The following is a 23,671-nucleotide window of genomic DNA, read 5'->3' as shown; positions in this document are numbered from 1 at the left end:
CGACGCCCCATGTGCCTGCAGACGTGCTCCTTCCTGGTGATTGGTACGTGCGTGCTTCCCCAGCCACTTGATTCAATTCTGTTGCGTCAGGCTCCAGGCCTCTTCTATATGTCCTCTCATCTGTATGGCCTGTTGTCCTGGCCATCTTCTCATCAAATCCACACAATTCATTACTAGTACTTGGGCTCCGTATCGTACATGGGAGAGAAGAAGGCTTTCCTTCCATACCATCCGTGCTCATCCATCCAAGCTTCATGATCCTCCTGCCAAACTCCCAGCAGCAGCTGACAGAAAAAGGCGTCAATTTCTCTGTCAGCCACGCCTACCTTCTAGAATCGAGCTCGTTACGGCAAAAAGGAAATGATTCCTAGATTAGGCACGAGCGATAGATACGCTGGTGTACTGGTACCAACGTTGACAGGGTTAGGTTAGGATGGGGGGAGCCAGGGGAGGCTCTCCTGGCCCGCCTCCATTTTCTGAAAGCTACTGCTCGAAAAGCTGCTTCAAAGCCGTCGTGCTCTGCCGCGAGAATGCAAGATCACATGCATGCCTCTGTCCGCCGTCCGAGGCCCCACATGGCCTAGCTCCTCCGCGTCCTAGCATTTGCTGACACGCCACCCAGAAACCACCGCTCCTCTGAATCATCCTGTCACTCCGCTGCACAGCGTAAAGCATGAATCTTTTCTTTCATCATCTCTTTATATATGAATAATAAAGATACGCCGGCTGATTTACTAGAAATTTGCAAGTTAGGCAGAGGACGGAGCTGCTGACGAGTGAGCTGAGCACTAGCACCAAAGAGCTGCCCGGAGCTGTAGGTGCAGGTGTGCTCATCCCACACCTCACGTGCCCACTATTCCCTTGCCGCCCCTGGCCTGCCCCCATCATCGATATCGATATCGATATCCTCTCTTGTGGAGTTGTGGGGCTCAAAGCAAAGCTCCACTGACTTTTATGTAGCCGACGGCCTGGGCTGGATATGTATGCCTGCCGCTGCCACTGCCACCGCCACCGCCGTCCTTCATCTCTTGGCGCTTTCCCCTCCTCCTCGCGTCCATATCTTAGGCGATCCTCGATCGCATTGTCTGTCCTCGCGGCCTCGCCTGTCGTTTCGAGGTCTGTTCTTCCTTCATCCTGCCGCTGGCCTGCCTCAATCCATTCGGGCGGCACCGTCGCATTGCCCGTCTGCTGCTGCTGTCTGATGCGCTTCATTCTTGGAGCAGGGCCCGCAAGGCAGCCGTAGCTTCATGATCAGCAGAGGCTAGCTTCTCAGGTTCCGATTTCTTGATTGATCTCGCGCGCATCGCAGCCATGGATCCTGAGTTCGGAGTAGGCACGGCGCCCCGAAAGGTCAGAATTCCGGATCCCCCAGAGCTTATCAATTAGATGAACCGTTTGTCCCAGACTGCTCGCACCGACACTGAACCATGCTGATGATCGGAGCGGTGTCGGTTGGCTTTTGCAGAGGGCGTCATGGCGGACGACGCTGCTGCTGGCGTACCAGAGCCTCGGGGTGGTCTACGGCGACCTCAGCATCTCGCCGCTCTACGTGTACAAGAGCACCTTCGCCGAGGACATCACGCACTCGGAGACCAACGAGGAGATCTACGGCGCCCTCTGCTTCGTTTTCTGGACGCTCACCCTAATCCCCCTCATCAAGTACGTTACCATCGTCCTGCGCGCCGACGACAACGGCGAAGGTACGCACGCGCGTTCCTGACCGACTCCTGAGCAGATCACTAACAAATCAGTCACTCAGTTCTCATCTCCAGTTGATTGATCATGTGTGTGCTCTTGATTCCAAAACACTAATTAACGGCAGGAGGCACGTTCGCGCTCTACTCCCTCATCTGCCGCCACGCCAATGTCAGCCTCCTCCCCAACCGCCAGGTCGCCGACGAGGAGCTCTCCACCTACAAGCTGGAGTACCCGCCCGAGGTCGCACAGAGGTCACGCGTCAAGGAGTGGATGGAGAAGCACAAGAAGCTGCACACCGCGCTGCTCGTCATGGTCATGATCGGCACATGCATGGTCATCGGGGATGGCGTCCTCACGCCGGCGATCTCGGGTACGGTACTACCGCCCAGTCCATACATACCTTTCAACTTCAGCCTAACTTGAACATGATGATGGTTCAGTTGCTGACCTTTGGGTTCGTGCTGTCTCTTCTGCCTGCTGCAGTGTTCTCGGCTGTTTCAGGGCTCGAGCTCTCCTTGTCCAAAGATCAACATGAATGTAAGTTTTTTAATCAAGTTGTGATTTTTTTGCTTCAAGTTTTCATATGCCCTGTAGTTGAATGCAACTGACTACTGACCACAACTAACGAACTGCCATAATCAATTGCCAGAGAGTTGGAGGATCTTGTTTCCTAGTTCTTTTTTTTTTTGAAAATCCTGTTTCCTAGTTTACAATAACCCATTTCTAGCAACAACCTATTCATAGAACCCAATATTAATATTATGATGACGATCTAATCTAATCCGATTATCTAAACTTAGCATCTTTTGTCAAAATCTGCAACTGAACTAAGCATCTTCTTAGCAAACTGTATCTGAACGGAAATAGGATATATGGGCAGGTTATTCCAGATGCCATGTGACCATTTTTGTTCAAAAATTTCCATCACTTGTTAGTCTGTTACCTTCACATGATACTAGCGTTAGTTTACAAAAAAAATAGAGACATTTTACCTGTCTTACCGTGCTCATTTCTGCTCTTTTTCTCCTTGCAGATGCGGTCATTCCCATAACCTGTGCCATATTAGTATTCCTGTTTGCTCTCCAGCATTATGGCACCCACCGTGTAGGATTCCTCTTCGCGCCGATCGTTCTGTCCTGGCTGCTCTGCATGAGCGCAATCGGCTTGTACAACATCATCCACTGGAACCCTCATGTTTACCAGGCACTTAATCCCTCCTACATGATCACATTCCTGAAGAAGACCAGGAAGTCTGGCTGGATGTCGCTGGGAGGAATTTTGCTATGCATGACAGGTAAAGTGTTCTGAAATTATCTATACCATTGCTTTCGTTTGCAAGTTGCAACAGCTGCCGACAAAAGTGGATGAGCTAACTGTACCTAGCATGTCTGGCATTCAGGATCCGAAGCAATGTTTGCGGATCTTGGCCACTTCTCCTACAGCGCAATCCAGGCAATTCCCTAACCCTGCACTTCATATATGCCCGCCCCTATGAATACTGTTCAGTGTGCAAGTGTGAATTCTCAAGTGACCAACGGTCTCTTGTTTTTGCAGCTTGCTTTCACCTCTTTAGTGTACCCTTCACTGATATTGGGATACATGGGTCAAGCTGCCTATTTGTCCAAACACCACAACTTTGACGCAAGCTACCAGATTGGATTCTACATCGCAGTTCCCGGTAACTAGACTAGATGACTTATTCTCACTGTACGCTCTCACAGATTCAGAGTTTCAGACGTTAACAGGATTTCTGCCTATGCGAATGCAGAGAGTGTAAGGTGGCCTGTGCTAGTGCTGGCGATATTGGCATCGGTTGTAGGAAGCCAAGCAATCATCAGTGGAACCTTCTCCATCATCAACCAGAGCCAATCCCTGAGCTGTTTCCCCAGGGTGAAAGTTGTGCACACGTCTGACAAAATCCATGGTCAGATATACATCCCTGAGGTCAACTGGATGCTAATGATCCTCTGCATTGCTGTCACTGTTGGTTTCCGCAACACGAAGCACATGGGAAATGCATCCGGTAAGCATCTTCTTTCAGCCTTGACACTGGTAGGGTTCGGAAACTGATCAGACCATGAACTTTTGTGCAGGCTTGGCAGTGATCACGGTGATGCTGGTGACGACGTGCCTCATGTCCGTGGTGATCATGCTGTGCTGGCACCGGTCGCCTCTGCTTGCCCTGGCATTCTTCCTCTTCTTCGGTTCGATCGAGGCGCTCTACTTCTCGGCATCGCTGATCAAGTTCCTGGAAGGTGCGTGGGTGCCGATCCTCCTGTCCCTGATCCTGCTCGCCGTCATGTTCTTGTGGCACCACGTGACGATCAAGAAATACGAGTACGACATGCACAGCAAGGTGACCCTGGAGTGGCTGCTCGCTCTCGGCGACAAGCTCGGCATGGTCCGCGTCCCGGGCATCGGCCTCGTCTACACCGACCTCACCTCCGGCGTGCCCGCCAACTTCTCCCGCTTCGTGACCAACCTCCCGGCGTTCCACCGGGTGCTCGTGTTCGTCTGCGTCAAGTCCGTGCCGGTGCCGCACGTGCTCCCCGCCGAGCGCTACCTCGTCGGCCGCGTCGGCCCCCCGGGCCACTGCTCCTACCGGTGTATCGTGCGGTACGGGTACCGCGACGTGCACCAGAACGTGGACTCGTTCGAGACGGAGCTCGTGGAGAGCCTCGCCACGTTCATCAAGCTCGACGCGCTGTTCCGGTGCAGCGACGCCGGCGAGCCGCGGGACAGCAGCTGCTACGAGCGCGAGAACGCGCTCACGGTGATCGGGAGCAACCCGCTGCGGCGCCACCTGGGGTACGACGACTCCCACGACGGCGTGTCGTCGTCGGCCTACGAGACGCGCGCGGACGCCGACAGCGTGAACGGGATTGAGCTCGCGGCGGCGCCGGCGCCGGCGATCAAGAAGCAGGTGAGGTTCGCGGTGGAGAGCAGGAGCCCCGGCGTGGACGAGCGCGTGCTGGAGGAGCTGCGCGAGCTGTGCGAGGCGCGGGAGGCCGGCACGGCGTTCATCCTGGGGCACTCGCACGTGCAGACGAAGCCCGGGTCGTCGGTGCTGAAGAAGCTGGCCGTCGGCGTCGGGTACAACTTCCTGCGGCGGAACTGCCGCGGGCCGGACGTGGCGCTGCGCGTGCCGCCGGCGTCGCTGCTCGAGGTCGGCATGGTCTACGTGCTGTGAGAAACGTGACGGCGATCCATCCGTGATTGCGATCTGTGCGTCCGGCTTTCAGCGCGTCTCTATGCCATTGTATTGTGCAGATCTCAACTTGCTGATGTGAATTGTAACGCGATGCGATGGTATAGGACATGCCCTGACTGACATTTTGCAGTGGCATCATGGTTGCATATAGGACATGCCCTGACTGACATTTTGCAGTGGCATCATGTGTTCAATGCAATGCAACCAACTACTAGTATAATATTGTTGATTCATACACGATTAAAAAAAATGAAATGGCTACGGGTATCTGGATCGAATTATTGGCAATTTTTTTTTGCATTTGAAGTGTTACTGAATCAGAAAGCCGAAATGGCGTAACAGAATTCACAGAAACTTGTATGGCACTCCATCCATCATTTTTTCTTTTGTCAACAAGTCGTGTGGCGTACAACTGGAAAGGTGGAAATTTATGTTTGTTAACTTTCCAGAACTGAACTGATTCATGTCCGGCCCGTTTCAGAAATGAGCCTCATTGATGATCGGATTATTGATACAATCATCACCAGAAGCAAGAACCCGCTGACCTCAAGATACTTGCATTTTCAGCTAGTAGTAGGCGATGTATTTATTGATGGCCAAGTGCTCATAGTAACTTAGTTGTTTCAAGATCTGCTAGCCGCGTTCATAGAGTGTACGTGTATGTCGGTATGTGAAGTCTCTGTTGAAAAATGTAACACAAAACATCGGCTGCAGTTCCCGTTTCAAATTACCTATCTTTCCGCACCTACGCATCTGAGCATTGATACAGGGCGGGACCGGCTTCCCGCGCGGTACAGCGTGGGCGGTTAGTACCGGTCCCAATGTCCATACTAAATGCCGCATTTAGTACTAGCTCGTACTAAACTGCTCGCCACGCAGGGTGGTTGGGGGGCAATTTATTACGTGCCGGTACTAAGTTCATTTTTTTATTATTTGCTTATTTTTCTTTTCTTTTCCTTTTTAGTTTTAATTCATATTTGTATGAAATCTATTTTTAGTTTTAATTCATATTCGTATTCATATTCTATTTGTATCCATCTGCGTATAGCTAGCATTCATATTGGTATTTATATATCGCATAGCAAAGACTATATATATATTATATATATATATATAATTTATTACAACTTGGGATCAAATATTACAACAAGTAATTAATATTACTCATATTCATCGTCTCCCTTGTTTTCATCCAATTGACCCATGCTTATCCTATATTGGCATAAAATTCATCGGCAGAATTTATCACCTCATCCATCAGGAATCCACAAAGTGATTCTTGAATTACCTGGACTCTTTCCGGTTCGATGAGATCTTCTTTTATTTTCCAAAACTGTCACATACAAACATCATTATTTTAAATTTATACATGTATGTAATTAAATGCAAGAAATTATTATTAATTTTATACATACGTTAAATTTTTTTGCGTCATTTTCTTTAGCCGTTAAAGTTGTGGATCCACTCACATACGTAATAGCCACATAAGTTGTTTCCTTCCACCTGTCTCATACATATAGATGGGTTATGAAATATTCATGGTGTTTAAAGAAATGACACTAGTATGCGAATTGTATTCATACCGGAAAGTCTGTCTTGATATAAAGATCACACTGCGTGTCTAGACTCCTATGTACTTTTTTATGAAGCGAGCCCATACCTTTTGGAGAATGTCTATGAAGTTTTGATATTGTGTTATTGGCGTCCTCTTTCTATCGAGCACCACAACTCGGGCTCGATCAATCTTGATATTGAGTAAGATCCAATGATAGCTGTTGATACACATATACAAATTAAACGTTGGATATACTTATTATCAAATTGAAGGGATGAAAACAGAGTCGAATACTCACTTGAAGTTGTACGGCAACAGAATGAATGTACGAGTATGCTGCCTATCCAAGATCCTGAATATATTGTTCTGGATCCGATTTGACCATCTGTTTACACTATTCTCGTTTATAACATCCAGGTCTGTAAAACCGATGTGATAGTACCCTTTCTTCAGTATTGTTTCACCTTCATCCTACACGATAAAAAAAGAGAGAATGAGAAAGCACATAAGTAGTTGAGCTATAGAAATGAGAGAAAACACTTACATAACAAATACACCGATGAGGGACTTATCCAGGGCGTCTTGATGGTATAAAAACCAAAATCTCATAAGCTCGATCCACACGTCAGCTAGCCACCGATGTAAATCATTATCTTTAACCCGAGCTGTGAACATTAAATCTCCATCTGCAGTGGCCCTCATGTATCATTTATGCAACTCACGCATTCTTGTTGGTAGCATGTTCGTTCAGCAACTCAGGCCACATAAGAGAGTCCTCCATTATAAATGGTTTTCTTCCTGCGCCTGGGTGAATCAGGATTGGAACCTCCCCTCGAAGTTGAGCTTTTGTGAGTTTCGTTTTCGCTATAAACTCGACCGTAGCTTCGTCCTCTTTTGAAAGTATTTGGAGTGGAGGTATCGATTGTTGGGGTTGTTCTCTGAGTTAGGGAATATTTTTTCCCGACGATTACTTTTCTTCTGAAAATTTTTTGTGATTGAGCGGTCGTAATCCGATATTATTTCTTTGTTTCTAGGTTGGCATATGATTACGAACAAGTTCTGTCCGGTTAGATTCACTCAGTTGCCCGGCTTTCGTTCGTTCGGGTGCCCGGCTTTCGTTTGTTCGGGTAATTTGACGTACTAAATGAAGTCTATTTACAAAACTTTTTGCACAGATGGGTTGTAAATCGCGAGACGAATCTAATGATACTAATTAATCTATGATTAAGCAATAATTAGCGGATGGTTACTGTAGCATCACTGTTGCAAAATATGGATTAATTAGGCTCATTAGATTCGTCTCGCGATTTACAGCCCATCCATGCAAAAAAGTTTTGTAAATAGACTTTATTTAGTACTTCAAATTAGCAAATTTTTTTTGAAAATTTCGCGTTTACGGTTTTTTGCGTTTATTTGCCCTGTAAACGTTGGATCCATCGTCCGAAGGAGCGCGCGTCCGCTGGTTGCATTATTTGGTCCAATAATATTGCAGCTAGCCCCTGGACCCTGGCAGCGCATGCATGCGAGGCGTGGTCAGATGTACTATTACCATGCTGTCACGAGCCACGAGATAAGCAGACTAGGTGGCTAGTTACACATGACCGCATGCAAAGTGATTTGACTTGCCACTTGCATGCATATGCAAAGTTGCTGCACCTACCTTTCTTTTCTTTTATTTTCTTGTATATTCGGTTCCTTCTTGTTCTCTCTCTATTTTTTTTCAATGCTATCACAGATTTTTCTTCTCTAGTACATAAATATAATTTATCTTTGTTTTCAATTTAATTTCAATATTCTTTATTTTTATTTTCTTCCACTATTTTTTATAGACTATGTTCCGTGATTGATATAAATACAATAATATTTAATGTTTTTTTCTTATGTTCTCTTCTGCTGTGCCCCTTACTCCCATTTTGATAATTTTTATTTTATTCTTTTATTTCTTATTCTATTCTTTTTCTATTGATCCTATACTTCGATTACATCAGCCGCAGCAGTGTGGTTTGAAATTATGACGAGGCTTAACCGGCTTCGAAGATGCGAACATTCGAGTATCAAGGCTCTAAAGGAAAAGCCGATGGGTGATGCAAAGAAGCTTCCACCGCAAAGACTTCCTCGACTATAAAATCCGTCTGGCTTGGGGCCGAAGTTATAGATAGGTCTGGGCCAATTCATATATATTTTCAGCTACTCCGCTTTGCTGTAACAGCCAAACCAAAGTAGCTCTGGAGCTACAGTTGAGGAATGGCCCAGCCCATCCAGCAAATGAGATTTTGTAAAGATCCAAGAGCCTATTTATAAATATTGTACCACCAAGGGCTTGGATGTAAATTGGCATCTCTCCCTCCTCTATATAAATATAAAGGACCCAATGGATCTTGAGGAGGGAACTCATTTTTGAGCACTTCACGCTTGTTCTCATGTGTTACCCTTCGTACCTCTCATGTGCTACCCTTTGTACCTCCCTATCCTCTCTTCTTTGTCTGGAAGAGTAAAATTCCCACCACCCGATAGCAAATATTAGAGTGGAAACGAGAATGTTAAACAACCATAAAATATGCTCTAATTATAAGCTTATCATCGCAAGAACATACCTTTTAGTTGTTGTACCTCATTAAATAGCTTCTAATTTTTAGCAAGAACATTATGGTAACTGTCAGCAGCATCAACCAAACCTTACAAATCATGTTCTAACCAAGTTTGACAAGTTAAAAGCAGGATAAACAAAGTATCAACAAACATACATATATAATAATGCTGCAACAAAAATCACGAGAATCCACATACCAATATTAGATATTTCGTCCGTCCATTTCGTTTGAAGGGCAAACATTTCCTGCTTAATAAATTGAGATAATATCATTATATCCTAACATAGTTTAACATTAAAACAGTTAGTGAGAACATAATAAACAAACTAAAAGGCAACAAAAAGATGATATAGAAAGATAACGTATAACCTTAATGAAAATTTTTTGGTTATCCATAAAACTCTGAAAAATGTTTACCTTCCCGCTCCAAAGTTGAGATTGCGGTTGGGAAGCAGATTCAATCTCTTCAACTTTCTTTTTTGTTTGCATTAAAAGAAACTAAGCCTTCTTAAGTCTCACAGCCTCAATTCTTCTAAAACTCTTCTCTCACCGAAAATAATTTTCCATAAAACCATATCTTGAAAAAAATTCAAATAAAAAAATAAAATGTAGAAATTTTAACTAGAAATTGTTATATTAAAAATATGTAAGGTGGCATACCTTGGGCCCACCAACTTTACTAAATTCTACCAATTTTATTCCATTCACATTATCCCTTCTTTTTTGAACCAATATACAGTTTTTTAATGACTCTTGTCCTTTCTCAGCCATTGAATAAATCAAATTGTGGTCACCATAAGTTCTTCTTATAGTATTGTCCTTGTTCATCTGAAATTCTACTAAATAGTAGAGTTCGTTGCCTCAAAATTGCTGAAGTATATCAAAATAAAATAGGTAGGCCTCTACCTTTTTGATGGGACTACATAAATCACTATTCTCAATCCACAATTCAGCTCAATAAGAAAAGTTCCCTTTCTTCATCATCATGTTTTCTAATAACAAAAGAGGCTGGGGTATTGAATAACTAAAGTGTGAATTTGAGGCTGGGGCCATTAGTCCACATCCACCAAAAGTGGGTCAATATGCTAGGGTGTTAAATTTTTTTATCATTTTAAAAGAATAGTTAACAGCTACCGATTGGATAAATATTTCACATTTTTTGTTTTCCTAGCATTTCAACTTGTTTGATGTACATTTACAACCAACCCAAGAATTTTAGGGGAATTGAGGACTTACGGTCTATACAGCATATTAGTTGCGACCTTTGAGGGGGTTTATATTGACAAATTTTGATATTTGACATTGAATACGAACGACTCGCACGTTTTGATATCCAATTCGTAAGCCTTTCGAAATATAACCTCCCGCACACGAACTCTTTCGATTTGAGGAATTTCATCCCCTTCTCTCTATTTCTCTGATTTTTATTTTCTTTTTGATTTTACAGCTCCCTGAGAAGATGATATTGCCCCTCACCTTATCCTTTTCCACCGGTGTCGCTCGTCCTCATCTTTGCTTTGCCGCCATCGCTGCAGTACACTCCACCGTCGGCCCTCCCTCTTGACCACCTCCTCCAAGCTCTTCTCCTTGGAAGCCGCAGCTAATCTGCTGATTCATTTGGTCCAGCATAAGAATCTCGTCAACATCAAAATCCAAGCCCGCCCGCTGCTCCTTTATTCACCGAGCTAGCACCCACAAATTCAAGCCCTTCAGCATCAAAGTCCAAACTCAATTCCCATCAAAATATCTCTACTCTTTGCCGACTTCCATGCTCACACAATTAGCATGAAACTTGGTATAGAGCAAATGAGCAAAGCACAATTCGTGTCTTGACCGTACGACATCATGATATTCATGTAGAAGCACCCCGGCTAGTATGCACGGCTTACAACATGGGACAAACGATTCGTTCAGAAAACTCTCCCGCCGTTGCCGTTCTTGTTTTGCGCAGCCAAGGACGGGACCGCCTCGTCTTCTTCCTTGAGGTTCGTAGGAGTGGTAATGCTGGAGGTAGGCCTAAGCATTCTCCTCCTCGAGCTCATGCTGGAGAGATTGGCGGCACCCTGGGTTGTCGCGAGCATGGAACTCTCACACCCACAAGCTGTATCGCCGCATGCTGCGGATGCTAGACGAGCGGACAACTGCGGAGCTACAGCAGCTGGCCGAGATAGATGGATTAAAGAGAGGGTCAAATGTGTCTCGCACGTGGGCTGGAAAAAAAAAGGAAAGAAAAATAAAGAAACTGAAGAAAAGAGGAGAGAAATATCCAAATCGAAATAATTCGCATTTTTCAGTGTCAAATTTTGAAAGCATGCGAATTTGATGACAAATCCAGCGAGGCGTGCGAATTTCTCGTTTATATTAGACATGCACTAAAGACAATAATATGGCAGCCCACTTTAGGCCCAAATTAACATGGCAGCCCACTGCGCAACCGCCCTGCAAAAGCGACGCGATTCCCTGTCCCGTCTCAATCTTCTCGATCTCGATCTGAATCCCGGCTCGTCGCTGGCGTCGTGAATCCATCCCCACTCGCCCTATGCCTCGCCGCACATCCGTCTGCTCCGCCGTCACATGCGGGCGGCGAAGCCAGAGGTAGGTGACCGACGCACTGCAAAACTCTTGCCCCTGATGTTGTTTGTCGGTCACGGAAGTGCGAGCGATGAGAATCCTTGCTCTCTTTCGCTAATCTTTGCCGTTGCTTGATTGCTTACTCCTAATTTGGCCTCAAATGGTATTATTTTCTTACCTGCTGATGCATCTCGTAACGCTAATCGGTCATTATTGAATCAAGAGCAATGAAACAGCGACACAGTTGCCTCCCTTGAGAGTCATATCTTCTTTTTATACGAGGAACGTCGCATCAGAACGACAAAAAAGTATTTCATACTGAAAAAACATGAGCGATAGAAAAAAAGAGAGAGCAAAAACGATAGCCGGATTCAAACCAGCGACCTAAGGATTTATCTGCAACGACTAGAGTCCTCCGCTCTACCAACGGAACTAAGGCCGGTTTGTGGAAGAAAATGACACTTGGGCAATGGGAAAGGGAGACGCAAAGCATCATGCGCTGTGAAATACAACGTCTCGTCAAGATTTCTTATATATGTCGTGCATTTTCTCCTACGTGATTTTGCTCCAGTGTCCAAAATGGAAACAAATTCACTACTTCCCTGGCTTGGGCTTTGGATGTGTACTCTTTTAACGAAAAGGGTAGGAGCTCTGTCAAGGGTAGGCATCATAACCAGATGCATGATTAGGAATCCACTGGCAGTTTGGAGGAAGAATTGCAAACCACTCATGTGAGAACCGCCCAATTTAACATCATTTCAAGCGAAACCGTCAGTAAGATGAGAGCTAACACGCGCTCGTACTAATAGCGCGCCACGGGTTAACCCACATCTAAACTATAAAGGACTGACCCATCATTCGCCAAAAATGATATTAAATCCGGTAGTCCCGGTGTGTGCTCCATCATATGCCCAAGATTATGCACACGCACATATCGTCACAAGCCCATACATCACCGATGATCCACAAAGAGCAAGTTTTAATATAAAGTTGAACAACTAACCATTACAACATTAATATAAGGGAAGGTTCCAAATCTAAAATTTAAAGGTTCAAATACGAGATACAAGCCTCGGGCTCACAAATAACATTAAAAGGGATATAAACCATAGAGTTTAATGTTTAACATGAAATTCCCAAATACGATAGCGCAGCGGAAAACGTAACGAGATAAAATAATGGCGTCTTGCTCAAGAACACCATTACAACCGCATCGGCCTACTCCTCACCCGCGCCGGAATCGGCGGGGTAGAAATGGCCAAACACCACTTCCGGCTCACCTGCAACTTAGTATAATAAAGCAACATGAGTATAAAGATACTCGCAAGACTTACGCGAATAATTAATAACCAAGGAGTATGCATATGAAGGCTCACAAAGAGGTTTTAGGGTTAAGTATTATTAGATAAGCATGAGCTCCCTAATCCCACCACCTAGCCTCCTAGCATTTTAATTTACCTGCCCAACCCACCTCAAGTTTTAGTTAGTTACATTAACCAAACGTTATGCATCATCAAGAGGTAACACGTATCCAACACACACAAGACCAAAACTTCTACGAAGAATTCGTAGGATAAAGAGCTTGCTCATAACCAAGAGCGCGGCAATTCGAATTGATTCAATAACCATGCAAGGGTGTGCATCTTTACCCACACGACATAAGGACCATGCGACTCGCTCAACCGATCACGTTGAGCAAGGGGGTACTCGCATCAACCTTTCCCGACAAGTTGTAACTGTTTAACATCATGCCTAACTTGCGCGGAGAGTTACCTAGGTCCACTGGGGACACCCCTAAGCCTCTCTACAAAGCCCTATGGCCACGCATTTAGGACCGTGCATCAACGAGTAAACTAGAGGGTAATCGGTTTATCCACTCCATGAATGGATATGTGGTAGTATGATTAGTGCTCAATTTCCGAGGTCATCCACGGACGGTCCTTAACCAATTCGAGTGGACTATGCCTCCGAGACTCCTTTCTCTAGGCCCTACCTTCCGCTCGAATCATGACATAACTATCCAACTAATCCCCTTTTTCCAAACTTCCGACAAACAACGAATAAACGCGAATATACTAAGAGTAGTGTAGTGAGCAAGGTGATCCTTATTCTGATGTTTCTTGCAAACTAAAGATCAATTCTAAGCATGACTAAGCATTTGCTAGATCATTTAGTTGTTATCTACACGTGATAAGGACATGAGGGTAAAAGCAAGGAAGGTCATCACATGTAAATAGGATCAACGATGCAATAGACAAACATATAGCATATACATATATACCCCATTGAGATAACTAAATCTAATCAAGTTAAAAGGGGTCAAGGGATCATGCTTAGCTGCTTGCCTTAGTTTTCTTCGTGTTCCACAATAAACTCGGCTCCCGGCTCGGTCTCAACGGTCTCGGTGGGCTCAACGGGTGCGTCCTCCGGTGTCTCGATCACTATGATGCATGAATGAGATGTGTGCATTAGGATGATACTAATGATATGAAAATGAGATGACATATAATGACATGGCAATAGAAGAAAAATATCACTCCAACACGGAAGCAAAACGACCATGGCACAACAAGCTCGACTACCAATTTTAATTCTAGGGCCAATAAGCGACATTTGTTCAATAAGGTACTTAACAAGTATAAATCATGATTTAAATTGTGCACACAGAGGATCTCAAAAGGAACTCATGAGAGTTGAATTTGCAGCAAAATTATTTTTGTGGAATTACTTATGCTGGTTACAATTTTCAGCTGCTAGAATCAAGTTAAATCTTAAAAGGTACCCAAGGCATTTTCATAAATTCTTAAAGAATTACCAGAGACAAGGGACATGATAAAACAGGTAACAGAAGTGGTTTTAATATTTTATCATTTTTCAATCAAAAGTTACATATTAAAAAAATTTGTAGGCAGGAAATAGGTAAACACCCTAAAACTCTAGCAAACAGCATGCAAACACTTGCACAATCTACATCATCAACTAGTACTTTTAGTGAGGATTCTAACAAAGCTTGATTTAACATTTTTAGAGCATCACAAAACAAGTTAAGCATTTAACTCGGTTTAGAAAGGATAAAATTTAACTAAGTGTACAGAACTTTAACATGCTCAAACTCAATTTCTCTAAGTAGATCTATTGTAGAGGAGTCAAACAAATTAGTTTCAGAATTTTTGGAACCTAGAACATTTTCTATGCAATTTACAAGTTGACAGCATAAATAACTAAAAGAAAAAGGAGCGGCAAGCGCTAGATCCACCCGGATCTAGCGCCCCTGGTCGCCGACAGGCGGGCCCAGGTGGCCAGCGCACGCCCCAGGCGGAGTCAAGGCCAGCCTCGCCACGGGCGCGGCCAGCACACGCCCGCAACGCGGCCCGCGCGCGGACGTGCGTGCGCGGCGCGACGCCGCGACGGCCAACGGGCGGCAACGCAGCGGGAGTGCGAAAAGGGGCGGGGGCGCATGTGCACAGGCAGCGCGGCACGGCAGGGGTGCTCGCCCGCGGCACGGGCGAGCGGGGTGAGGCGGCGGCGCGGCGGAGAGCGGCGGCGGTGGAGGGAGTTGTGCATCGGGAAGGGGGCTGCGGGCGGAGGAAGGGGCGGCGGTCGGTCGGAACCAAGCGAGGAGGAGGAGGAGGTGGTGTAGGCGCGGGCAATCGGGCGGGGGCTTACCAGCGGCGGTGGAATGCGGCGGTCGGCGGGCGGAAGGGGAAGCGGCGGTGGAGGGGAGCTAGGGTTCGGCCGGGAAGGGGAAGAGGTGGTTTGAACGGGGAAGGAGAGGGGAGAGCGGCGGGTGCGCAGGGTAAGTCCCGCCCGGGGCTGCGCTGGCCAACCGGCGGGCACCGAAGCGATGCCCGCCGAGCGGCCGGCCAACGGGCGGGCGCGGATGCGCGGGGAAGACGGAGGGGGCGGCTGACGCGCGGGCCCAGGCGCGCGGGGAGAGGCTGGAGCGTGGGCCCGGGTGTGCGGGGAGGGGCGGGTGCGGCTGACAGGTGGGGCCAGCAAGGGAAAAAATACCCGAAAAAGAATGCCCCAAGTTCAAAAATCTAAAACTGCTACTTCCTGGGTTCCAAAAATTGCCAAAAATTTACTACAGCTAGATCATACTACCAAGAACAGAATGCAACAACAAACACTCAAAAATCCTTTAAATATTGGTCACGAAAATTCCAAAAATCCTGCAGTTTTCAAACTTTCCAAGAATTTTATGGCTCGGAAAAGACATCTAAAAATTGAGGAAAAATATTTACAGATCACCATTTGAAATCTATTATTTGAATAAAATCTTTGGGGCACAGTTACGTAGCAAAATTTGAACTTGCTTCACAACTTTCACTTAAACCACACAAGAAAATGGATGATCACTAGGTAATTAAATGCACATGATGCTCCTTGATGCTTGGATGATGCTCATGATGATGTTGTTTAAACTTTTAACCACGTGATTTAAATTTGGGTCGTGACAACTCACTGGACGGACTGGAAAATTCCTTGTTATGTCAACAAGGCATCAGATAAATTTTCCATTTCTTCTCATTCAACATGCAAATGAACATCTGGTGCTGGAACGTGCTAGTAGAACCCTGCTCCAGTTAGCATCTGCTTCATGTTCAGCACCTCAGGAAACTCATTTGGACAAAGGAGGATTAAAAAACAGCAATTATGGAGTTAGGAGTGCCATCACGGAGTGTTGTATAGTGCTAGCGCTCCATCATGAGTACTGTTCTGCGTGTATGGCAGATTCTTGTTATGATTCTTGGTTTTGGTAGGAGACACCAATTCCTTTTGCCTCACGTATGTTAGTCAATGATTAGGGTACGAAGCAACTTCTGCGGCTCTCGCTCATCAATTTGAGAGATTTATATATGTTTTACCTTTGTTTAGTTTGTTTAAGCACCAGGAATTGCTTAGTTCAGGTGAAAGCACCAGGAAGGAACTTTTTTCGTAGGCTGTTTTTTTCTTCCTTCCGAACAAAATGTTGGCTGGTGGTTTTGGAGATAAACAACTAGGTTAGGCACGCTTCTTCTCTAACTTGCAGTCCAGTTCCCAAGTCAAATTTGTTCATATTGATTTTTTCGATAAAATGATAAAAGATTATAATACGGTACACGTGCTATATTTTTTCTTTTGGTCAAATTGGATCACTACTGTGCATATTTGCAGAAATGCGCCTAATAGACCGGCGACCCATAAAATCAAACTGCCGTAAGAGGGGAAGCTACAGGGGAAACGATCCCGGGAAGCTCGCGAGGGTGATGGGGGGCGACCGCGCGTCCAGCCGCCGGTCCTTCCTCAACCACGCTCCGACGGCTGCTGCCGCCGCCGGCGACCGGCCGCGGCGGGGGCGGCCCCCCACCCCATCTCTCTCTCCCTCCTCTTGTTTTCTTCCCCACTCATCCTCACAATCCCTAGGTCGCCGGTCGCCTCTGTTCGCCACCGATCGCCGGCAACCGGCCGCCGGTGGCAGATCCACCTCCCCGAAGCCCGGATCTACGCATCTCTAGCTGGGGGGGGGGGACTGTCTCCCTCGACGACGACAGCCTCGCCCCGGCCTTCCGCGGCTGCACCCCACCCCTTCTGCCGCTTGGTGTGCCAGGACGCGGATGGGTGCGGTGCTGCCTCCCGACGGTCGTCCACGCCGCCCCTGGCCAACTTCTCCGGCCCTTCGCCTGCCCCTCCACCGCCTTGTGTGTCAGGGGCACTGCCATGGTGCGGCGCCGCTGCCTGGCGACCGGATCTGCGCCGCCCTACCGGCTAGGCTGCGCTCGCCCCATTCCTGGGGCTGGGGAAGGTGAAATTCTAGAACCTGCTTGCGGGCCACTGACGGCGGTGCTCTCGGGCGCCGTTTACCTTCTTGAAGGCGTCATTTCCGTTTTTCTTCCTCTTCGATGAGTTTTCCGGGTGAAAACCTTGACCTTGTAGGTCGAATGACGACGACGCTAGTGGCGTCGCCCCCCTCCTTTGAGATGTCGTTTTGGATGCTCTGCCAGATGTAGCTGCCATCACTTCGGGGATTGTTGCCAAACGTCATCCCGCTTATCTCTAGCTTGTCATTGTCGTGGCGGTGGTCGTCAGCTCTCTTCAGGGAGTTTCCTCTTCTACGCCTATCTTCGCTTTGATTCGGTGACTTCGTCCAGGTTGCCTAGGTCATCATTGTCTGGAGGATGCTTGGCCGCCTCTCTCCATGCTGGCAGATACTTTTCTACCATTGATTGCTTGCTGCGGATGCTTTGCCGCCGCCGTATGTTGGTCGTATCACTTTGGGCGGATGCATTGCCAGCTTATTTCTGTTGTTTGGGTGGATGCTTTGCCACCTTTGCTTAGAGACCTTTGGCAATCTTATCGTGGTGGTATCTTTTAGCAGGTTCAGATGTTTGGTCGTAGCTAGGTTTGGTGGGTTTGAGTGTGTTTCCTCCCGTGTTATTCTTACTATCCTTGTGTTGGGTCACCTACGGTGGTGCTCTGAATCCACCTGAATAGTGCTCTGAATCCACCTGAATAGTCTCTGACTATTAAGATTTATACTGATTGTATTGCTTTCCTTTTAATGAAATACATGCTAAGGCACTGTCGGAGGAATTCTCCAGCCGGGTGGCGGAAAGCACCCGCCTATTCCTAGTTAAGGATGAGTTTGGAGGAGACTTAGGAGCGCTCGATCGGTGGACAGGAGAACGCAGGAAGGACACGTAGGTTAGGAGTGGTTCGGGCCGCCGGAGCGTAATACCCTACGTCCACCTTGGTGTTGTATTGGCTGCGTGAGCCTGAATGGAAAGCAGCATAAGCTTGTGTGTGTGTCTGGAACTTGTCCTCCAACGAGTACACCCTCCCTTTTATAGTTCAAGGGGGGTGCTTACACTATGCGGGACCCCGACAGGTGGGCCCGGCCAACAGGGACCTACTCTAAGTGATATAGAGATCTCCTTTTCCAGCCCCCTGTCGTAGCCTTCTCGGTTGGGAAGATCTCGTGCGTGTCCACAACCCGGATACGGTCGTGTGCCGTCCTGCAGACACAGTGACCGCTGTCAGTGTTACCCAACAGTGGTGCTGTGCTGCCACTGTTGGGTGAGAACCTGTCAGACGAAGGAGCAGCGCTGACCCGCCGCACCGTTGCCTCCGCGCACACTGTTGCAGCGCACGCCTCGGCTCTCCTGTTACAACCTATCATTACGCCGCGCACGGCGCTGTGACGGGACTGCATGCCACTGGTGCACTGTAACGGTGATACGACGCGCCGCCTCGGAAACAGGCGGGCTTACCGTGGTGTCAGCCTACCTGCCCCGTGTGTCAGGGGCAGGCCACACTTTTTGACCCTGGCACGCCCGGCCCGGCTACCGCATTAAATGCTTGTAGGTGGGCTCGGGACCTGCGAAGGGCCTCCTGCCACATGCACGTGGCAGGGCCAGCCCCGCTCCCTCCGCAGGGGCGGTTCGTGGCGGCGCCGGACCCCTCCCCGGAGGGAGGGGGTCCGGGCCCCCGAGGCCGGTTGGAGCGGTCAGGCCCGTGATGGTCCGGCCATCATACGTGGCGGCTCCGGACCTCCCTGGGGAGTCCAGGTCCGCGGGGGCTACCCGGGAGCTCCTTTGCCTTCCGTGGCATGCGGAGGTCCTGGACCTCAGAGAGCTCGGGGAGGGTCCGGAGACCATGATCCCAGCTGTCAGGCCTGGGCCACGTGCCACGTCTCCCAGGAGGCGAGGGGGAGATCACGTATGGTGATACGCTAAGGGCCTGGATACCCTAGCAGGAGGTACCCTTATCTGTATGTACCGACAGAGGCCCCCGGGCTCACCTCGGATGAAGAATGAACCCGCAGGTGGGGCTAGTTTCCCAGCATTGCGCCGGGTGGACAGCTTGATCTGCCGGGGAAGGGCATGGATGACCTTTCCTCCAAAGCGGGATCCCCGAGGGGCTCGTCCCCCACCCGCGCCATGCGCGTCAGGCGGTTCAGATTCTTGTATTATTCGAGCCCGTCCCACGGCTCGGGCGGTTCAGATTTCGTCTTTCCCCCTTCCTTCCCGTGGTCACACCTCTGACCAGCGGGCCCGGGCCCAACGGTCATTGGGTGTGAGAGAAAGGGCCCTGGAGCAGGCAACCGTTCGACTTCTTCCCGGTCGCCGCGGAGCGCAAGGAGGGAACAGCTTTTTGCATAAAAGGTAGGCGCCGAAGGGAACGGCTACCTTTTCGCTCTTGCCATCAATAGACGCCGCAGCGCCCCTTCGCCTTCGCAATCTTCCTTGCGAACAGCTTCCTTGCGCTCGGCTTCTTTCTACTCCCTACTTCCTTGCAACCCATCCTTAGCGACCTCAACATCCATCGCGATGTCTTTGCTTCCTTTTCCGCGCCGCTTCCAGAGCCAGACTCAGCTGGACTCGGTGTGGCGCCTTCTGGGATGGACCGCGCCGGCACAAGCCGGGAAGATTAGGGCCGGCAAAATTCCCCTCCGCGACCTTGCCGCGGGGGAGTTCATCCTCTTCAACTCGTACATTATGTGCGGGTTGGTTCCTCCGTTCTCCTCCTTCTTCCTCCTGCTCCTGGAGGAGTTCGGCCTCCAGCTTCATCATCTCACTCCCCACTCCATCCTCCTCGTGGCGGTCTTCGCCCATTTCATGGAGATGTTCGTGGGGGTGCGCCCCTGCACCACCATCTTCAAGCACTTCTACGCCCTGGTCGGAACTGGGAGGGTTAAGCGCAGCGAGATCGGCGCCTATTACTTCCAGTTCCGACACGGGATGGCGAGCTTCTACATTGGCGCCTTCTCCAGCTCCAAGTGGGAGGATTGGCGCGAAGGCTGGGTCATCGCGGTGGCCAACCCCCACGACTGCCTGGAGCTGCCAACAGAGAGTCCCCAGAGCGACCGGAGCACCTAGAAGGCCAGGCCGGCAATACCAGCGGAGCTCGACCCGGTGCTGATCCGGATCAAGAAGCTGGCAAGGAGCGGCCTGACTTCCATGATGGTGCTGGGCGACTTCTTGAAGCGGCGAATTGCTCCCCTGCAACAGCGGTCCCGGATGGCCTACATGTACATAGGGCTAAATGACTGCTGCAGGATCGCGCGCGGGCCAGGCGGCGACTTCACCAAGACGGAGCTGGAGGCGGCGCTCCGAGCGATGACCGGCGAGGCGTTCAGCCTAGAATCCCTGGTCCTCCCGAGCGGGGTCAAGGCCCTGTGCGAGGACCAGGCGTTACGGTCATCTGTCCTGGCATCGATGCCGACCCTGGACGAGGGCGGCTTGGCGGTCCGGCAGTTGGGAGGCGACCCCAACCGCGGGCTCCATATCCTCGGTACCGCTCCGGACCGCCAGCAACGCACCAGTGAAGGTCCCAGGGAGCCCGGACCCACAGGTCTGGCACCTCCCGGGAAAGGGAAGGAGAAGGTGCCGGTGCCGGAGCACCGGCACAAGGACAATGCGGGTGTTGCCCCGGCCCAAAGGGACGACAAGGCCCAGGGGGCAGCGCCCGCACAGAGCAGCCAAGCCGAAGGGAGCAAGTCCCGGAGGCTCCAGTGTGGCGACGGCTCCTTGGTCAGGGAGCCGGCGCCCAAGCGCCAGAAGACGGCGGGGGCGGAGGAGCGGAGCGGAGCTCTACCACCTCCGCCGCAACGCCAACAGCCGGAGAGGAGGCCGGGGGAGGCGCGAGGACCTCCTCCGAGGCAGCAGACACCTCCACCACCACCGCCGACACGGTGTCCGGCGACGCCACCACCACCAACCGTGCCCAGGCCGCAAACCCCACCATCGCCGCCAGAAGCACCGGCGGTCGGGGACACCCGCCAAAGGTCCGGGGGGTCCTCGACAGGGAGGAAGGTCTCCCCAGCTGCCCGGGGCAGGTGGGAATGGTATGACTTCGCGTAAGTAGTCTTCTTAGAGCTCTTCATTATCCCTCTTAACTTCTGGACCTTAACCATATCGGTGATACTGCAGGCCCCAATTTTCAGAGGCACCAATCGGGGGATCCGGCCCCCAGCCTGTGCCGGAATCCTCGGCGTCGGCTCCAGAAGGGCCCCCGTCCGAGATAGCTCTAGAAGCCACCGGACCTAGTGGTCCGGAGCAAGAGGCCACCACACCACCACGACCCGAAGCCGCCCCCCAAGAGGAAGACGCCAGGCCCACAGCGGCGATCAAGGCGCCTGCAGCCGCGCCGGGCGCCGAGGCCAGGCCCTCTCCAGCTGAGCCAGCAGCAGAGGGCGTTGCTGCTGCGGCAGAGGCTGCAGCGCCAGAGGCGGCGGAGACAGCGGCACCGGAAGCCGCTGAGGTTACCAGCACCGCCGTCCCACCAGCGGAGGAGGAGCAACCGGAGGTGGTGCTGGGAAGGCCTCTCCTCCCGAGCACAGCAGAGGTCCCCCTCCCCCGACTCCTTGCCAAATGCCAGCAGGCTCAGGAGGAGCTGGAGGCTGGCATTTGCCGAGAGTGGGAGAAGCTAGATGCGGAGCACTTCTGGCTCTCGGACTGGGAGCGCCGCTTGGGGGACCGTATCAAGTCCGCCACCGCCCGCCACGCCGAAGAGCGCGCCAAGCTCATGCTGGAGCGCGAGCTCCTACAAGAGCAGCTGTAGGAGGCCCGCGACCGGGAGGCAGCAGCGCTCCAGCGGGAGAAGGCGGCCACACGGCGGGAAGCGGTAGCCCTTGAGCGGCAGATCGCGGCGGAGGAGAAGATGCTGGCGGCGTCCAAGAAGGAGCAGGCCACCCTGGAGCTGGCCAACCAGGCCAAGAGGGCGGCTGCAGCGGTCGAGGCGCAAGAGGCCGCCCTCGTAGAGCTGGTGGCAACCCGCGAAGCAGAGGTGGTGGCCCGGCTCCAAGAACTCCAGAAGCGGGAAGAGGCCATGGAGGAGGAGCTGGCAGCCGGGACACGGAGGCTCCAGGAGCGGAAGCGGTCCTCCGGGAGAGGGAGGCCAAGGTGGAGGAGCTCCTGGCGGAGCAGAGCGCCAGCGTCGATCGGATCACAAGTTGGGTCGGCGCGGTGAACCCTGTGCTAGAAGCGCTCGGAGCCAACCCTATCGGGGTGTCGGGCGCCTCTTCTCCACTTGATGCTGCCCTCCAGGTCCTGGACTCCACCGCCGAGCGGCTGCGGGACGTGGAGGCCAACATCCAGGACCTCCTGGAGACGGAGGGGCGTGTAGTTGCCCGGGGGATGGCGGAGTACATCCTCACCAGCTTCCGAAGCCACGACCCGGCCATCCCCCTAACTCCTGTCCTGGTCGGACCCCTCCGGGCAACGGCAGCCGCCGCGCGGGAAGGAGCCCAGGAGGCGGCTGAGATGATGGCAGCACGCGCCCGACGTCGCCCGGAGCCTGCACAGAGCGGGGGTGCCTCCGGGACACCAGATCAATAGTTCTAGAATTTTTTTTAATATAACTTTTGTTATTGTAAGACAACTTCGTAATGTTGTGCATATTACTTATCTGTTTCCTGTGCGTCTACTTTTTTGCGAAAAACTTATCTGTTTTCCTGGTTGTCGATCTGTAAAGTATTCCTGAGTACACTGAGGTCCCGTGGTCCCCTGGGAGGTAGTCGCGATAGGTCGGGACTAGCTGCCATAAAACCGAGGTCCTGCACGTGACTTAGATCAACGCTTAGTAGACGTCCCCACGAGGTCCCGGTCCGGCCAGCGAAGGCCTACTGAGTTGCGTAACGAGTCAGAGCACCGGGGCCGCAATTCTGGAATCTAAGGGGTCCCGGCCCCCGGGTTCGTTATTCAAGGTACAACGGTGCTCGTCCCAGGGGGGCACAGCGTGTAGGATTAGGGTACGGAACCAGGCTAAGTGGCTACACGTCCCTGGACCCCAGCAAAGAACGAGCACGTATCCCTGAAGCCAGTTCCCGGGTGTCCGGTCCCTTTTCTTCCACGAGACAGGGGTCCCGGGCAGAGACGTAGTGTAGCAACTTAGGTAGAGCCTTTGGCACAACACAGACGTGAAAAAGCATGTGGGGGGTTAGCGTAATCGAGGAGCAAAGAAAAATAGAATCGCATAGACTTTCAAGGACACACTGAGAATAAATTTTTCCTTAACGAATTGGTACAGAAGAGTTGTGCGATGTACGCTAGGGGCCGGGTTTAC

General features: G+C 50.3%; 2 protein-coding genes across 3 annotated transcripts; both read left to right on the top strand.

Moving 5' to 3' along the window:
- Window positions 1-957: 957 nt before the first annotated feature.
- Window positions 958-5,187, top strand: LOC112882302 (probable potassium transporter 9). 2 transcript variants are annotated; one of them, XM_025947328.1, is made up of 10 exons: window positions 958-1,116; window positions 1,224-1,350; window positions 1,466-1,700; window positions 1,823-2,068; window positions 2,182-2,235; window positions 2,732-2,992; window positions 3,098-3,150; window positions 3,253-3,376; window positions 3,467-3,721; window positions 3,792-5,187. In XM_025947328.1, exons 2-10 carry the CDS (start codon window positions 1,312-1,314, stop codon window positions 4,886-4,888), a joined length of 2,364 nt encoding a protein of 787 aa, XP_025803113.1. In that variant the 5' UTR covers window positions 958-1,116; window positions 1,224-1,311; the 3' UTR covers window positions 4,889-5,187. The 2 variants fall into 2 exon arrangements, with proteins under 2 accessions (XP_025803113.1, XP_025803112.1); XM_025947327.1 differs by having other exon boundaries at window positions 958-1,350.
- Window positions 5,188-20,823: 15,636 nt separating this feature from the next.
- LOC112881364 (skin secretory protein xP2-like) lies at window positions 20,824-22,168 on the top strand. The gene is made up of 3 exons (XM_025946022.1): window positions 20,824-21,104; window positions 21,538-21,868; window positions 21,989-22,168. Exons 1-3 carry the CDS (start codon window positions 20,824-20,826, stop codon window positions 22,166-22,168), a joined length of 792 nt encoding a protein of 263 aa, XP_025801807.1.
- Window positions 22,169-23,671: the final 1,503 nt, after the last annotated feature.

Source organism: Panicum hallii, chromosome 2 (genome assembly GCF_002211085.1).
Source record: "Panicum hallii strain FIL2 chromosome 2, PHallii_v3.1, whole genome shotgun sequence".
Lineage (NCBI taxonomy): Eukaryota > Viridiplantae > Streptophyta > Magnoliopsida > Poales > Poaceae > Panicum > Panicum hallii.
Note: the sequence above shows the minus strand (reverse complement) of the source record. Positions and strands in the feature narration are given on the sequence as shown.